The sequence below is a fragment of the Schistocerca americana genome, chromosome 5, assembly GCF_021461395.2.
Source record: "Schistocerca americana isolate TAMUIC-IGC-003095 chromosome 5, iqSchAmer2.1, whole genome shotgun sequence".
Lineage (NCBI taxonomy): Eukaryota > Metazoa > Arthropoda > Insecta > Orthoptera > Acrididae > Schistocerca > Schistocerca americana.
The window spans coordinates 133,951,898-133,968,828 of record NC_060123.1 but is presented as its reverse complement, the minus strand read 5'-3'; the positions used below and the strand labels follow the sequence as shown (position 1 = coordinate 133,968,828).

The 16,931-nt window shown below is 39.6% G+C and overlaps 1 protein-coding gene across 1 annotated transcript in view; it reads left to right on the top strand.

The window, feature by feature from the left end:
* LOC124615301 (NFX1-type zinc finger-containing protein 1-like) overlaps positions 1 to 16,931 on the top strand; it is a 268,918-nt gene that overhangs the window by 215,635 nt on the left and 36,352 nt on the right. Inside the window, exon 14 of the mRNA XM_047143088.1 lies at positions 3,704 to 3,975. Coding sequence (XP_046999044.1) covers positions 3,704 to 3,975 — 272 coding nt within the window. The remainder of the gene's footprint in view (positions 1 to 3,703; positions 3,976 to 16,931) is intronic.

Sequence of the window (16,931 nt, the reverse complement as noted above, 5' to 3'; positions counted from 1 at the left end):
GCCGGGTGTTGGCCCTGTGTGCCTCGGTCGTATGCAGTCCTGATTGTGGCGCTCACCTGCACGGCGCCAAACACGCATACGACCATCATTGGCACCAAGGCAGAAGCGACTCTCATCGCTGAAGACGACACGTCTCCATTCACGCCTGTCGCGACACCACTGGAGGCGGGCTGCACGATGTTGGGGCGTGAGCGGAAGACGGCCTAACGGTGTGCGGGACCGTAGCCCAGCTTCATGGAGACGGTTGCAAGTGGTCCTCGCCGATACCCCAGGAGCAACAGTGTCCCTAATTTGCTGGGAAGTGGCGGTGCGGTCCCCTACGGCACTGCGTAGGATCCTACGGTCTTGGCGTGCATCCGTGCGTCGCTGCGGTCCGGTCCCAGGTCGACGGGCACGTGCACCTTCCGCCGACCACTGGCGACAACATCGATGTACTGTGGAGACCTCACGCCCCACGTGTTGAGCAATTCGGCGGTACGTCCACCCGGCCTCCCGCATGCCCACTATACGCCCTCGCTCAAAGTCCGTCAACTGCACATACGGTTCACGTCCACGCTGTCGCGGCATGCTACCAGTGTTAAAGACTGCGATGGAGCTCCGTATGCCACGGCAAACTGGCTGACACTGACGGCGGCGGTGCACAAATGCTGCGCAGCTAGCGCCATTCGACGGCCAACACCGCGGTTCCTGGTGTGTCCGCTGTGCCGTGCGTGTGATCATTGCTTGTACAGCCCTCTCGCAGTGTCCGGAGCAAGTATGGTGGGTCTGACACACCGGTGTCAATGTGTTCTTTTTTCCATTTCCAGGAGTGTATCTTAGACTTGTAGCTGAAGACAGGCTGGATCTTGTCAATATGTCAATGTAAAGATGGGGGTTTAGTGATTGTGATGTCATTATAGCGACTAAGGTTACAGAAGTTAATAAATCTGTCAAAAAGGCTAGGAGAGTGTTTCTGCTAGGAAGAGCAGATAAGCAGCTGTTAGCATCTCACTTAGACAGTTAATTGACATCATTCAGTTTCAGTATGAAGGATGTAGAGGAATTACGGGCAAAGTTTCAGCAGTTGTAACTTATGATCTGGAGAACTAAGTGCCTAGTAAATGGATTAAGGACAGAAAAGGCCCACCACGGTTAAACAGCGGAATTTGGCAAATACTGAGGAAGCGGAGGCTGTTGCACTCTCAGTTCAAAAGAGAAAACACAAATGATGACAGAGAAAGGTTAGTAGAGATTCATGCATCTGCAAAAAGATCTGTGCACAAATCATACAACAACTACCACTGTTTCACCTTAACAAAAGACCTGGCAGAGAACATGAGAAAATTTTGGTCCTATGTGAAATCACTAAGTGGATCTAAGGCTTCCATCCAGTCACTCAGTGACCAATCTGGTGTGGCAATTGAAGATGGCAAAAGAAAGTTGAAATTTTAAATTTTGCATTTAAGAAATTACGCACGTAGGAGAATTGTACTAACTTAGTTATATGACGATCAGACTGGCTCCCATGTGGACGACATTGTAATAAGCATCTCAGGCACAGGCAAATAACTGGAAGAGTTGAACCCAAATAAGTTGCCAGGTCCAGATGGAACCCAATTTGATTTTAGAGAAGAGTACTCTATCACATTGGCCCCTTACCTAGCTTGCATTTGTTACAAATCTCTTGCCCAGAAGAAAGTCACAAGCAACTGGAAAAAAGTGCAGGTGACTTCTCTACAAAAGAAGGGTAAAACAATGGACCCACGAAATTACAGATCAATATGCATAATGTCAGTTCACTGCAGAATCCTTGAATAAATTCTCAGTTCAAATTAATAAATTTTCTTGAGCCCAAGAAGCTTATGTCCATGAATCAGCATGGTTTTAGAAAGCATCTGTCATGTAAAACTCGGCTTGCACTTTCCTCACAAGATTTACTGTGAACTATCGGTGAAGAGCAACAGGCAGATTTCATATTTCTAGATTTCTGGAAAGCATTCTAAAAGGTGCCCCATTGCAGACTCTTACTAAAGATAATCATATGAAAAGGTCCACAGGTATGTAAGTGGCCCAAAGATTTTTGGTAAGTAATAGAACCAGTATGTTGTCCTTGACAGTGAGTGTTCATCAGAGACAAGGGTATCAGCAGAAGTGCCACAGGGAAGTGTAATAAGACTGCTATTATTGTGTATCTGGCAGATAGGGTGGGCAGAAATTTGCAGTTGTGTGTGGATGATGCTGTGTTGTACAGGAAGATGTCAAAGTTGAGTGACTGTAAACAGATAAAAGAAGACTTGGAGAAAATTTCTAGTTGGTGTGATGAATGGCAGCTAGCTGTAAATGTGTGAAAATGTAATTTAATGTGGTTGAGTAGGAAAAACAAACCCATAATATTTGGATACAGCATTAGTAGTATCCTGCTTGGCACAGTAACAGCATTTAAATATCTTAGCGTAACATTGCAAAGCTTTATGAAAGGGAATGAGAGCATGAGAAGATTGTATTGGAAAAGGCGAATAGTCAGCTTTGGTTGAGTATAGCTCAAGTTTTCGGGATCTGTACCAGTTCAAAGGCGGGCTGCTAGTTTTGTTATCAGTAGGTTTGATTAATACAGAAATGTTATGGAGATGCTTTGGGAACTCTGATGGGGATCCCTGGAGGGAAGTCAACATTCTTTGCAAGGACCACTTTTGAGAAAATTTAGAGAAATTATATCTGAAGCTGATTGCAGGAAGATTCTACTGCTGCCAACATGCATTGAATGTAAGGACCATGAAGAATGGTTCATAGGGAGGCATAAAGCCACTTGTTTTCCTCCCACTCTGTTTGCGAGCGGAACTGGAAAGGAAATGAGTATTAGTGGTACAAAGCATGCTCTAGGAAGCATCATACAGTGGCTTGCAGAGTATGTATGAAGACACACACACACACACACACACACACACACACACACACACACAATATGCATGACCTCTTGTCTGGCTGAGTGGTCATGTGTGTTGAGTTGTGTTCACATTTGTGTGTGTGTGTGTGTGTGTGTGTGTGTGTGTGTGTGTGTGTGTGTGTGTACTTCAGAAAAAGGCCTTTTGGCTGAAAGCTTACTTGTTTCGCAGTCTTTTTACTGTGACTGTTTGCAACTCAACATCTCCACTATGCTGAGTAGCAGTCTGTATTTTCATAATATTGTAGGTAAAAAGTCTTTTCCGATTTTCTCTCCTGACTTTTGTCTAGAATGGATGTGAAATGGATGATGCAGAGTAGAGACAAGAGGAAAGATAGTATAAAGTTTTGAAATGCGATGGTACAGCATAATACTAAAGATCTATGGGTAGACCAAGTAACTAGCGAGAATGAACTACATCAATTTCAGGTGTAAAGGTCATTATGGTACATTTTAACTGGAAGAATGGGTAGGTTCATAGGAGATCCCGAAGCATCAAGGAATAGTAAATTTAGTTAGGTCTTCTGATCTAATATTACTAGTATCATATGCTGCCATTTTATTAGAATTACTGTCTTGTCACTGCAAACTTAAAAAAACCTACTTGATTTATAAAAAGCAAATTTTATCACTTTTTCTCCTGGTAATACTGTTTCGTAGTTGAAATATGAAAGCATCTTAACTGCAGAGGAACTGTTAAACCAAGCATTTCGCTATTTCTAATTACATTGTTATGGGCACATATGAAGGTAATTAGTGTGTTTATAAGAAATTTTGTTTCAGATTTGTTCTGCTGGAAGACTGTAATCATGTTATTGAATCAAAAGCTCTTGAAACCTGGCTGAAACAATCAGAAGACGAAATTACAACAAAAGTCTGCCCACGTTGTAAAACACCTATTACAAAAACTCAGAGGTACTTGAATGATGTAAAGGTAACATTGGAAGACATTTGTAAAGTAAAAGCAAAGGTCTTTGGAATACAGAGTGAGATAGAAAGCAAACGATCAATGCTTCTTCATCAGATAACGCAGCTTATGCAGCACTCACCATATGGTAGGTACAGTATTTGAATAAGCATGGCTTAAAATAGTGGCAAACAGTGTTTAAGAATTATATTATGGACATAGATTTCATATCAGAAATGGCTACTGGCACTTAAAAGTTCATGGCGATAACAGATGTGCAGTAATACAGCCTGACAAAGCAAGTGTAGCACCCAGAAAATGTACTTGGATCTCATTGAAACTTCATACACATATGCACCATTGGTGGACATGTAAGTGATTAAAAGTCAGGATTCATTGTACTGTTTACAAGTCTGGTTGGGTATACAAGTGGTGTGAAGGGCATAGAGGTGCAATATACTCACCCTGAGGCAGCATTACCAATACCTGACCAGAGATTGAAACAGGCCTAATTGTGGGTGTACGTTTTTTCCAACTGGTTACATCACGCTGTAACAATATGAGTCAAGATAGATGTAACGGAACTTGAATAGCGTATTTGCCTCTATTGGTTACGGTAGAGAGATTGATCTTTCGGTCCTGTCTGTATATTAATGCATATTGCATGAATAAAGGCGATTTTTTACTATTTGGTTGGTCATAATAATAATAATAATAATATGCTTTTGAATACAATTAAAATACAACGGTGATAACTGTTCAGTGTTATTGGAAATAATATGTAGTAAATTAATGAGTAAGGTAGCCGATCCTATATGTTAGTGTTGCTGTGGTCTTGAGTCCTGAGTCTGGTTTGATGCAGCTCTCCATGCTACTCTTTCCTGTGCAAGCTTCATCATCTCCCAGTACCTACTGCAACCTACATCCTTCTGAATCTGCTTAGTGTATTCATCTCGTGGTCTCCCTCTACGATTTTTACCCTCCACGCTGCCCTCCAGTACTAAATTGGTGATCCCGTGATGCCTTAGAGCATGTCCTACCAACTGATCCCTTCTTCTGGACAAGTTGTGCCACAAACTCCTCTTCTCCCCAGTTCTATTCAGTACCTCCTCATTAGTTATATGCTCTACCCTACCCATCTAATCTTCAGCATTCTTCTGTAGCACCACATTTCGAAACCTTCTATTCTCTTCTTGTCCAAACTATTTGTCGTGTATGTTTCACTTCCATACATGGCTACACTCCATACAAATACTTTCAGAAACAACTTCCTGCCACTTAAATCCATGCTCAATGTTAACAAATATCTCTCCTTCAGAAACACTTTCCATGCCATTGCCAGTCTACATTTTATATCCTCTCTACTTCGACCACCATCAGTTATTTTGCTCCCCAAATAGCAAAACTTCTTTACTACTTTAAGTGTCTTGTTTCCTAATCTAATTCCCTCAGCATCACCCGACTTAATTCGACTACATTCCATTATCCTTGTTTTTCTTTTGTTGATGTTCATCTTATACACCTTCAAGACACTGTCCATTCCGTTCAACTGCTCTTCCAAGTCCTTTGCTATCTCTGACAGAATTACAATGTCGTCGGCGAACCTCAAAGTTTTTATTTCTTCTCCATGGATTTTACTACCTACTCCAAACTTTTCTTTTGTTTCCTTCACTGCTTGCTCAATATACAGATTGAATAGCATCGGGGAGAGGCTACAACCCTGTCTCACTCCCTTCCCAACCACTGCTTCCCTTTCATGCCCCTTGACTCTTATAACTGCCATCTGGTTTCTGTACAAATTGTAAATAGCCTTTCGCTCCCTGTATTTTACCCCTGCCACCTTCAGAATTTGAAAGAGAGTATTCCAGTCAACATTGTTAAAAGCTTTCTCTAAGTCTACAATTGCTAGAAATGTAGGTTTGTCTTCCCTTAATCTTTCTTCTAAGATACGTCGCAGAATCTTTCTTCTAAGATACGTCGCAGGGTCAGTATTGCCTCAGGTGTTCCAACATTTCTACAGAATCCAAACTGATCTTCCCCGAGGTCGGCTTCTACCAGTTTTTCCATTCGTCTGTAAAGTATTCATGTTAGTATTTTGCAGCTGTGACCTATTAAACTGATAGTTCGGTAATTTTCACATCTGTCAACACCTGCTTTCTTTGGGATTGGAATTATTATATTCTTCTTGAAGTCTGAGGGAATTTCACCTCTAATACAGATGGTAGAGTTTTGTCAGGACTGACTCTCCCAAGGCTGTCAGTAGTTCTAATGGAATGTTGTCTACTCCTGGTGCCTTGTTTCGACTTAGGTCTTTCAGTGCTCTGTCAAACTCTTCACGGACTATCATATCTCCCATTTCATCTTCATCTACCTCCTCTTCCATTTCCATAACATTGTCCTCAAGAACATCGCCCCTGTATAGACCCTCTATATACTCCTTCCACCTTTCTGCTTCCCCTTCTTGGCTTAGAACTGGGTTTCCATCTGAGCTCTTGATATTCATGCAAGTGGTTCGCTTTTTTTCCAAAGGTCTCTTTAATTTTTCTGTAGGCAGTATCTATCTTACCCCTCGTGAGATAAGCCTCTACATCCTTACATTTGTCCTCTAGCCATCCCTGCTTAAGCCAGTTTTCACTTCCTGTCGATCTCATTTTTGAGACATTTGTATTCCTTTTAGCCTGCTTCATTTACTGCATTTTTATATTTTCTTCTTTCATCAATTAAATTCAATATTTCTTCTGTTACCCAAGGATTTCTACTAGCCCTCACCTTTTTACCTACTTGATCCTCCACTGCCATCACTACTTCATCCCTCAGAGCTACCCATTCTTCTTCTACTGTATTTCTTTCCCCCATTCCTGTCAATTGTTCCCTTATGCTCTCCCTGAAACTCTGTACAACCTCTGGTTTAGTCAGTTTATCCAGATCCCATCTCCTTAAATTCCCACCTTTTTGCAGTTTCTTCAGTTTTAATCTACAATTCATAACCAATAGATTGTGGTCAGAGTCCACGTCTGCCCCTGGAAATGTCTTACAATTTAAAACCTGGTTCCTAAATCTCTGTCTTACCATTATATAATCTATCTGATACCTTCTAGTATCTCCAGGTTTCTTCCATGTATACAACCTTCTTTTATGATTCTTGAACCAAGTGTTAGCTATGATTAAGTTATGCTCTGTGCAAAATTCTACCAGACGGCTTTCTCTTTCGTTTCTCTCCCCCCAATCCATATTTAGCCACTGTGTTTCCTTCTCTCCCTTTTCCTGCTCTTTAAATTCCACTCACCCATGACTATTAAATTTTGTCTCCCTTCACTACCTGAATAATTTCTTTTATCTCATCATACATTTCATCAATTTCTCCATCATCTGCAGAGCTAGTTGGCATATAAACTTGTACTACTGTGTTAGGCGTGGGCTTTGTGTCTATCTTGGCCACAATAATGAGTTCACTATGCTGTTTGTAGTAGCTTACCCTCACTCCTATTTTTTTATTCATTATTAAACCTACTCCTGCATTACCCCTGTTTGATTTTGTATTTATAACCCTGTATTCACCTGACCAAAAGTTTTGTTCCTCCTGCCACCAAACTTCACTAATTCCCACTATATCTAACTTTAACGTATCCATTTCCATTTTAAAATTTTCTAACCTACCTGCCCGATGAAGGGATCTGACATTCCACCCTCCGATCCGTAGAACGCCAGTTTTCTTTCTCCTGATAACGACGTCCTCTTGGAGTCTGAATGGGGGACTATTTTACCCAAGAGAACGCCATCATCATTTAATCATACAGTAAAGCTGCATGCCCTCAGGAAAAATTATGGCTGTAGTTTCCCCTTGCTTTCAGCCGTTCTCAGTATTATCACAGCAAGGCCGTTTTGGTTAGTGTTACAAGGCCAGGTCAGTAAATCATCCAGACTGTTGCCCCTGCAACTACTGTATCATTGAGGCACGCAAGCCTCCCCACCAACGGCAAGGTCCATGGTTCATGGGGAGAGCCGATCCTATAAGAAGAGGCAAAGTTGGGCATATTGAGGTGTTTTGCTTTATATCGACGAAGCCGATGATACGGCGTCATTTTTTCGTTTACTCTTAGAAATAAACAAGTAAAGAAGTGCTAATTGTGCGTAGTGAAAAAATATAGGGGCGAGTTTTAAATAACTATGATATGCGATCAGAGTAACAAAAGGACATTTAGTTGCACGAAATCGCGGATAGCGAAGTGTGGTCATTAAATTGAGTATACCTACAGGGCGGTCAATTCCGGGATAAATCTATAAGCATCTCACGAGGGACGCGGTATTGAGACTTTTTTTAATTATATCACGGAGTGCTGGCTCTAATTTATGAAAAGGAGAAAAACGTTAACTTTTACGCGAACCCTTAATAATAGCGGACCGGAGAGAAAAGTGTGTAACTTTGTTACGCCTAACAAACATTCTTGGAGGGCGGTGACTAAACTAGAAGAGTCAATTACAGAATACTGTATCATCATCATTGACTGTTGGTGTCGAGCAACCAAAACTGTTCATCAAAGGGTTTCCATGGAACTTGGGAGTTAAAGGTTCAGACACTTGCATATACTCCACATCAGAGTGTGAATGAGTGGTGAATGCGAAATGAAACTGTGAACAAAGTTACATTAAATAAAACAGAAGAAACAAATCAGTTTGATCGTATCTGTTATTATTCCATAAACTGTAACATTTCTTATCATTGTACGAAGTCTTTATAAAGGGATCTCGTTACGATTTAAGTTTTGGGGACCTGGTCAAGACGGGGTAGTTCGTAGATCCTAACTACTGCAGCTATTCTGGAATCAGGTGCTACCGTGACCGTTGTGTCTTGTCAATGACTTAAGGTTACCATATCTCCTGCTCTAAGATCGACGCGCCTTTTCACTTGGTATAACGGTGCCTCACGGTAACAACGACAACGCCGACGACGAAGGAAGATATGGTAGAACTCAATATCCAGATTTGTGGGGTATTTGGAATGCTACGGCATACTCTGCATCTGTTGTGATTGTGTTTGACTGCAACGAGGGAGGATCATCATATTGTGCACCGAGCACATCGTAAACCCTTACATTGCGCTTGCCATCTGAGAATGAGCAATGGACTCCCTGCAACATTCTCTGACATCCTGCACCATTGGTTGGAGACTACCAGCAGCCTAATTAAGGAATTACCATTGCGTGCGTAGAATGTCGTTTACCTATGACTGCATTTGGAGAGGAACTGTGACTGGAAAGGATGGGTTGGTGATGAATGGTGTCACACTATGTTTTGCAATAGTGCTTGTGCACTATCCTGGATGACCATGTCAGTGAAGAGGCACAGCAGTGTTACACCTAGTATCATGGTGTGAAGAGTCATTGGGTACGACTTCAGGTTGCAGCTGATAGTGGTCGGGGTAGCCCTGATGGCACAATGACACATCAGTCATCTTGCTTCCTCATGCATTACCTCTCATGTGACAGTATTGTGGTGCCATTTATAAACAGAACAATGCAAGTTCACACAAGGCACTCTTCTGTGTGGCCAGCAAGATCCCCAGATCTGCCCCTGGTCGAAGGTGTGGGATGAGCTCCAACGTCAGTTCCATCCCAGTGCCAGTAAGACATAAAGGACCACTTAACTAAAGTTGCGGGCCAGCTTGCCTTAGGTTGAGATGCAATGGCTTTCATGACACCTGACTTTTATGACCCTGTCCCAACGGAATCTCAGTACATGCATCCAGGCCAGAGGGGTACAATGTCATACTGTTTGTAACCACTGCGATCCTCTCAACACAGTAAGTTTCATTTACTTTCCCCCTCCCCTTCTAAGTGCTTCACCATTTTGTTAGGAAGTATAAATAATTTTTAATATTTTTGATTGTTACTCTTGTCCTACATTTCCTTTTGAGAATCTGTGAGATCCTTAATTTTAACATACAGTACATTTAGGAATTTTAGTCATCAAGTTTGCTTCATTATGAATTGGGAAATGAATGGTAAGTTGGGCGAGGGGGGGTTGGGGGTGGTCGGGTACTTCGAAATAAAGACTTCTAAATAAAATTGCGTATTAACACTTCTTATACGTAAATAAAAATTCAAATCACTAGTTGTTAAATGTAATTTGGGGTTCCTGAAGTTGCTAACAATTACACCAAACATACACAACATTGAAAGTGTTTCACATAATAATTGAAGTCCCATTACTGTCCTATATTTTTTTCTGACTTGTAAATGCAACATGTGCCTCCGCTTCGCGTGTGTGAAAATATTAAGTTTATAATCCCCCTACCTTGTTTTGAATTAACTTAGCCATCTATTGACAACTGTTCCTGAAGGTGTATAAGTTTAATTCCCAATCTTTCCTAACCCATGCATGTAAATTATAACATTTTACAACAAAAACCAAAGTGTTATGTCATTAAAGGCAATCATTTCATTTGGGTGTAGTTTCACGATAATATCAGAAATTGGAAAGGTGCAAGATGAAAATAAGGTGTCAGTTAACAGTGCTACCCCAAAAGAGCATACTTTGAGATGATATGTGATTGGTTAAATTCAAAGACTAATGCAAAACAGTTGATATAATAGATAGTGCTTTCTGGTGATACATAGTGAACTACTTGTTACCAGCATGTGCTACATTTGAAATCTACAACAGATAAAATGATCAGTGTAATTCTTACTGAATTTGAGGGTTAGCACTTCTGCCAACACCTTCAAGTATTAAGGATTCCATAAACGATAAAACATTTTGTTAAAAAATTATGCTTGTCAAATATTTGGCTGTGTACGGTGCAGTTTGATGTGTTTGCGAGAAATTTTGATTGACATAAAGGTTGACAAGATGGCAGCGGACGTTGTTTGTGTCCATGTTTCACCACATGTTTAGTGAAAAATTGTTTTATTATGATTTATCTCACAGTATCATGAGTATCCATGACTGTGACAACAATGATCATGTGTAAAAACAAAATAGCACTGACAGTTACCAAAATAATAGAGGTTCATCATTGGGGTAACATCTAGCCTTGACTGTCACCCTGGTAGAGCTTTGTGTGCTATACTAGACTCTCATAGTCTGTTTGAAATATTTTTTCCATAACATCTCAGTGTATGATAGTGCTGTGAGTTACTGAAGTCTTTCTCTACATTCTGTCTTTTTTGTGAAATGGTTTAAGTATGTGACAGAATTTTAATGTTCATTGGCTTTGTATGTATCTAGGGACAGCCTCACATCTGTTGCATTACCCTGTTACTGTTCCATTGACTTCCAATAACTTCATTTTATTGTAGACAGGATTATGGTTGGTGAAATGAATACATGTCCTTAACACAAGCTGAGTTGTATTCAAAAATTAAAATGTTTATTCAACCCTTGCTTGGACACTGTGAGAGCAACAACAGATTCATTTGCAAGATTGATCAAGAATGTTTTAAGTCCAGCTCACTGTGTTGCTGTTCAAGAAGACCGGTTGTGAATAACTTTTCAGTCAATGAAGCTATGCTGAAATTTTACAAGTCTCTAAATGCGACACAGCAATTCAGAGTTATAAGTCCCCGATTGTATATGTCAAGAACGTCTCAAAGTTCCCAAACTCCTACAGAAATTCTAAAAGTCCCACCCAATTGTTTAGCTTACCTGCCATGCAGCGGGCCTAAGTTCGATTCCCGTCCATGTTGGAGATTTTCTCCGCTCATGGACTGTTTGTTGTGTTGTCGTCATCACAGGTTCGCAAGTAGCCCAATGTGGCGTCACCTGAAATAAGACTTGCACACCTGGTGGCTGAACCTCCCTGGATGTGGTCTCTTGGCCAACATTGCCACACGATCATTTCATTTTTTTTGTAAAAGCCCCTAGACTTATAACCCAAAAAATTTTAAACAGTTCAGTCCCAACTGACATGCTTCTTGTCAGCATATGTATCATTAAGCACCAGCCTATCAAAGCTAACTGACCAGGTCCAGCATTTCCACTGTCCTTATAGTCTCATTGCCATTGCAAAATCCACAAAATTTTACATACTTGGCATTTTACTATGAAAACTACATCTCTTAAACACCTAACATGACTCGTACTTAAGCGATGATTTCTTTGAGCTGTTAATAAACCTGTTTCATTGTCTTTTTATGAGAAAATCTAGTACACTGTCTTTTGTTGTTTGCATATGGACATTATAATGAGTAAAAATCGAGTTTTAGCCGGCAAACACATTTTAAAAAAAAAAAAAATAATAATAATAATAATTGTAAATGGCCACAGTATACATACATACATTAATACTTGTTCCATAGATTATGAATATGACATTTCGTACATACATTAATACTTGTGCCATAGATTATGGTTATGACATTTCGTAATGATGTGGAATGTGTCACTTCAACTTATGTTTTCTTTGCACAAAATAATTAATTTTTTTCCACTTACTACTACATATCTAGAAATTCATCTGTTGAGTAGGAGGAGTTGTCATTCAGAAATTCTTTTAAATTGTTTTTAAATGTTGGTTGGCTATCTGTCAGACTTTTAATGCTTTTTGGGAAGTGACCAAAGACTTTTTTAGCAGTATAGTTCTCCGCTTTCTTTGCCAAAGTCAGATTTAACTCAGAATAATCATCCTTTCTCCTAATGTTGTAGTCATGCAAGTCGCTGTTATTTTTGAACTGGGGTGGGTTATTAATAACATATTTCATAAGTGAATACATTTCTTGCGAAGGTAGTGTGAATATCCCGAGTTCCTTAAATAAATGTCTGCAGTGTGATCTTGGGTGAGCTCCAGATATCATTCTGATTACACGCTTTTGTGCAACAAATACTTTTTCTCTTAATGGTATCCCATAATATGATTCCATATGAAAGCAGTGAACAAAATAGGCTAATTTACTGACATGTTTTTTCACCAAAATTTGCAATAACCCTAATAGCATAAGTAGATAAACCTAACCATTTCAGCAGATCATCGGTGTGTTTCTTCCATTTCTGTTTCTCAACAATGCACACACCCAGGAATTTTGAATATTCTGCCTTACTAACAGACTTCTGTTCATAGTCTATATTTATCCATGGTGTTATGCCATTTACTGTACAGAATTGTACATAATGTGTTTTCTCAATATTTAGTAAGAGTTCATTTGCAGATAATCACTTAATAACTTTCTGAAAGACATTATTTACAATATCCGCAGCTGATTGTTGTTTGTTTGGTGTGATAACTACTCTTGTATCATCAGCAAAAAGAACTAGCTTTGCATCTTCATGAATAGAGAGTAGCAAGTCATTAAATATCCCAATGGTTGATGTTCGGTTATTCAGTGCATTTAATATTTGATCAGTGAAATCATATAGAGCATTTTCTGTTAAAAAGTCTTTCTGAAACCCAAATAGACATTTTGTTAATACTTCATTTTTACAAATATGTGATGCTACTCTTTGAATACATTACTTTTTCAAGAATTTTGAATAAAGCTGGTAGAAGTGAGACTGGGTAGTAGTTGTTAGCATCAGACCTATCCCCTTTGTTATGCAATGGTTTGACACTAGCGTATTTCAATATATCTGGAAAAATGCCCCGTTTCAGTGAGCTGCTACATATGTGGCTGAGATTCACAATTGTCTGTGGGAACAAGCTTATTGTACTCTGTTGGAAACTCGCTCACCAAGACTTGTAGAATACTTCTTGTTGCCCTAGAATCATGAAATTTGGCAAGCAGCGAGGTTTCTCCGTACAAGCAATGGAAAAAAATCTGAAAATTGTTAATTTATGATTACATAACACGAAAAAATCATTTAGATTCTCTTTTTCTGAGATGGGTGAACTATCTGTATACAGAACCTCGGTGTGAGAGTTCTACTAGCACTTATACAGATCTTTTTGCAGTACAATATACTTCTGTTACTATACGTTTTGTTATCTTCTCTGGTAACTCCCGTACTTACTGTAGGTGCAGCCTAAACGTCAGTGCCTTTACAATCCCTCCTGCAAGCCAGACAATTTGTTTACTAGCAAAAATCAAAGAAAATAATGAGACGCTCATCAATATGCCAGGGACCGGTCAAATTGAACCCATCCCTTTTGCTGTCCAGACTTGTCACAATCAAAACCATAATTCCAGAGAAAACACTGACAAATACAAATAAATTAGTAGTGTTCATGTGGGATAATGCTAGCACAGACTTCACATTCTTGTTACAACTATTTGTGGCTTTCAGATATAAAAGAATTTAAACCAAAGAAACTACATAACATCCAAAGCCTGTCCCACCGAAATGTTGTTGTCCACAGCTTGTGGTCTAGTGGCTAGCGTTGCTACCTCTGGATCATGGGGTCCCGGGTTCGATTCCCAGCTGGGTTGGGGATTTTCTCTGTCCAGGGACTGGGTGTATGTGTTGTCCGCATCATTCCATCATCATTTGTGAAAGTGACTAGATTGGTTTGTGTATAGATTAGGAATTTGTACTGGTACTGATGACTGCGCTATTGAGTGCCCCACAAACCAGACACCATCATCATCATCATCATCCAAAATGTAGTCGTAGCTCAGAATACATAGATTTTCCATAATTAGTGTCATGTGCAAGCTTTCATCTCAGCACCTGTACTTACCCACTGTAAATAAAAAATTGCAAAACCATTATTTTTATGCACATTGTAAATGACAAAACCATTCCTGGCTGGAAGTATCGAACAAAGGTGAAAGGATTGATTATTATTATAATGGATACAAAACAACAATAAATCATTAATGACTCAGACTCGTAATAAAAAATTATATAATCATCTGACATGTCCACTCTTGCATAGTCATTCCTCAAGCACCAAAATTTGGGTGTGCATCCATAAAGTCACCCCCCCCCCCCCCCCCACCCAGAAATAGATCAGAAAACCCTACATCAGTTGCAACATCAAACAAATGTAAGATTCCCGTTTTTCCTATTGCTTGCTTATCATGCCGTGATAAAGTAAGTAAACACAAGCACTTTAAACAAATTCCTGATTCTGCAGTTTAAAAATTAAATCATCAAATTCCCATTCATTACCATTGGCTCCAGTAAATTCTCCTTAGCAAACAACTTCCCTACAAGTTAAACAAAACATACTTAACACTAGATAGTAAATAAATACCTTACCCCATTCTAAAATGTCCGCCCCTGGTAGCTGAGTGGTCAGCGCAACAGAATGTCGATCCTAAGGGCTCGGGTTCGATTCCTGGCTGGCTCGGAGATTTTCTTCGCTCGGGGACTGGGTGTTGTGTTGTCCTAATCATCATCATTTCATCCCTATCAACGCGCAAGTCACCGAAGTGGCTTCAAATCGAAAGACTTGCACCCGGCGAACGGTCTACCCGATGGGAGGCCCTAGTCACACAACATTTTATTTATTTACATTCTAAAATATAACCTTAACCTGGCAACTACTTACAACAAGACAAATCTCAGTAAATATAAACATGCAAAGGTTCACTTGATTTGACATCTATAATTTCTCATATACCTACTGCATTTAAGCCTGGGTCCAGTCATATTTCTGAGTCCTCTAACTTCATAATAGAACTTTCAGTACATAATAACAACTCAATTACTCGCGTCGTAACATATCAACTGTTCAAACCATCTGCAAGGACTTGCACTGATTATGATGTAGTGATTACTAAAAATATGTATTGTATCCCTCACTCTTTCTTTTAACTCAGAATTTTCATCAACGCCATCGTACATATTCTAAATTTAAGTACAGAATTGTAATAACAGTTAGCTAATAACAAACAGCAACTATTTTCTGTGTCTTCTGTCAGAATACTGACACCATGTACACTTTTGAACAAGACAAATAAGTTTCCTCACATTGACCCACACACAAACTAGCCACCAAGTTCCCTCCTCCGAGTATTCATTTAAATTTCATTTTCCCTGCCATCTCCAGCACTTAGTTCAAGTGTTTTGTGTCTGCAGCAAATGCTTGCCTCTTGTTTTCACAACTATTTATACCTAGAAATACATTAACATTCAATTCAGATTGCAAGAAAAGCTCGATTATATTGTTTTCCTCCCACATAGACATCTAATATAACTTCTTTCTTCACTGATTTACTGTAAAACCTAGTTGAGTTTTTTTTTATTTTCTCCCTTGTCACAGGAAATTTTACAGTATTTTTGTGTTTAATAAACTAATAAAAGTTTTCTCATAGACTACATATAGTATTGCTAGCATTTAAAAGAGAAACCTCACTTACATGACCTTGCTAAGCACCAAGGGTAATCAAATTTTGTTGTTTTGTTCTAGTAACAAAGGAATACAGTTCTTATAAAAAGTTTCAGATCATCACTTTTGCCTATACTTTTGATACGTGAAATCATATATACATCATTCATGCTTGAGTCTGTTTTAGGAAGCTGTGTAATGCATTTAAAGTGCACTGTGTAGGAATATAAAAGTATCCATAATTGTGGCATTAGTCAGGAGTGTTCCTGTACCTCAGTTTCACCACCACTACTTCCAACATTTTTAATATTATTACTACCAGACTACAGTGTGCTGTTCACTGTATCCGCATCATCAACCACACAAAACTTCTGAAAATTTCTGTTACAGTGTGTGTATCTGAACACAACTAACGTCACTATTAGAGCATCAACTTTCTTGTACATCTCCATCCTCAAAAACATCTGACACAGGATCCTCCACCTTCACACAACTTACACCAACTGTAACAGGAGATGATTCCAATGCATCTAATTCAGTATCATTCATGTTGCCATTCACATATTCATCCATCTTATCACAGTCACATTTATTTTATCTCGTATCATAGCTATTTTAGATTATGAATTTTTATATGACATTAAAGTGGCAAACTTCCCCATGAACCATGGACCTTGCCGTTAGTGGGGAGGCTTGCGTGTCACCGTGATACAGATGGCCGTACCGTAGGTACAACCACAATGGAGGGGTATCTGTTGAGAGGCCAGACAAACTTGTGGTTCCTAAAGAGGGGCAGCAGCCTTTTCAGTAGTTGCAGGGGCAACAGTCTGGATGATTGACTGATCTGGCCTTGTAACACTAAACAAAACGGCCTTGCTGTGTGGTACTGCGAACGGCTG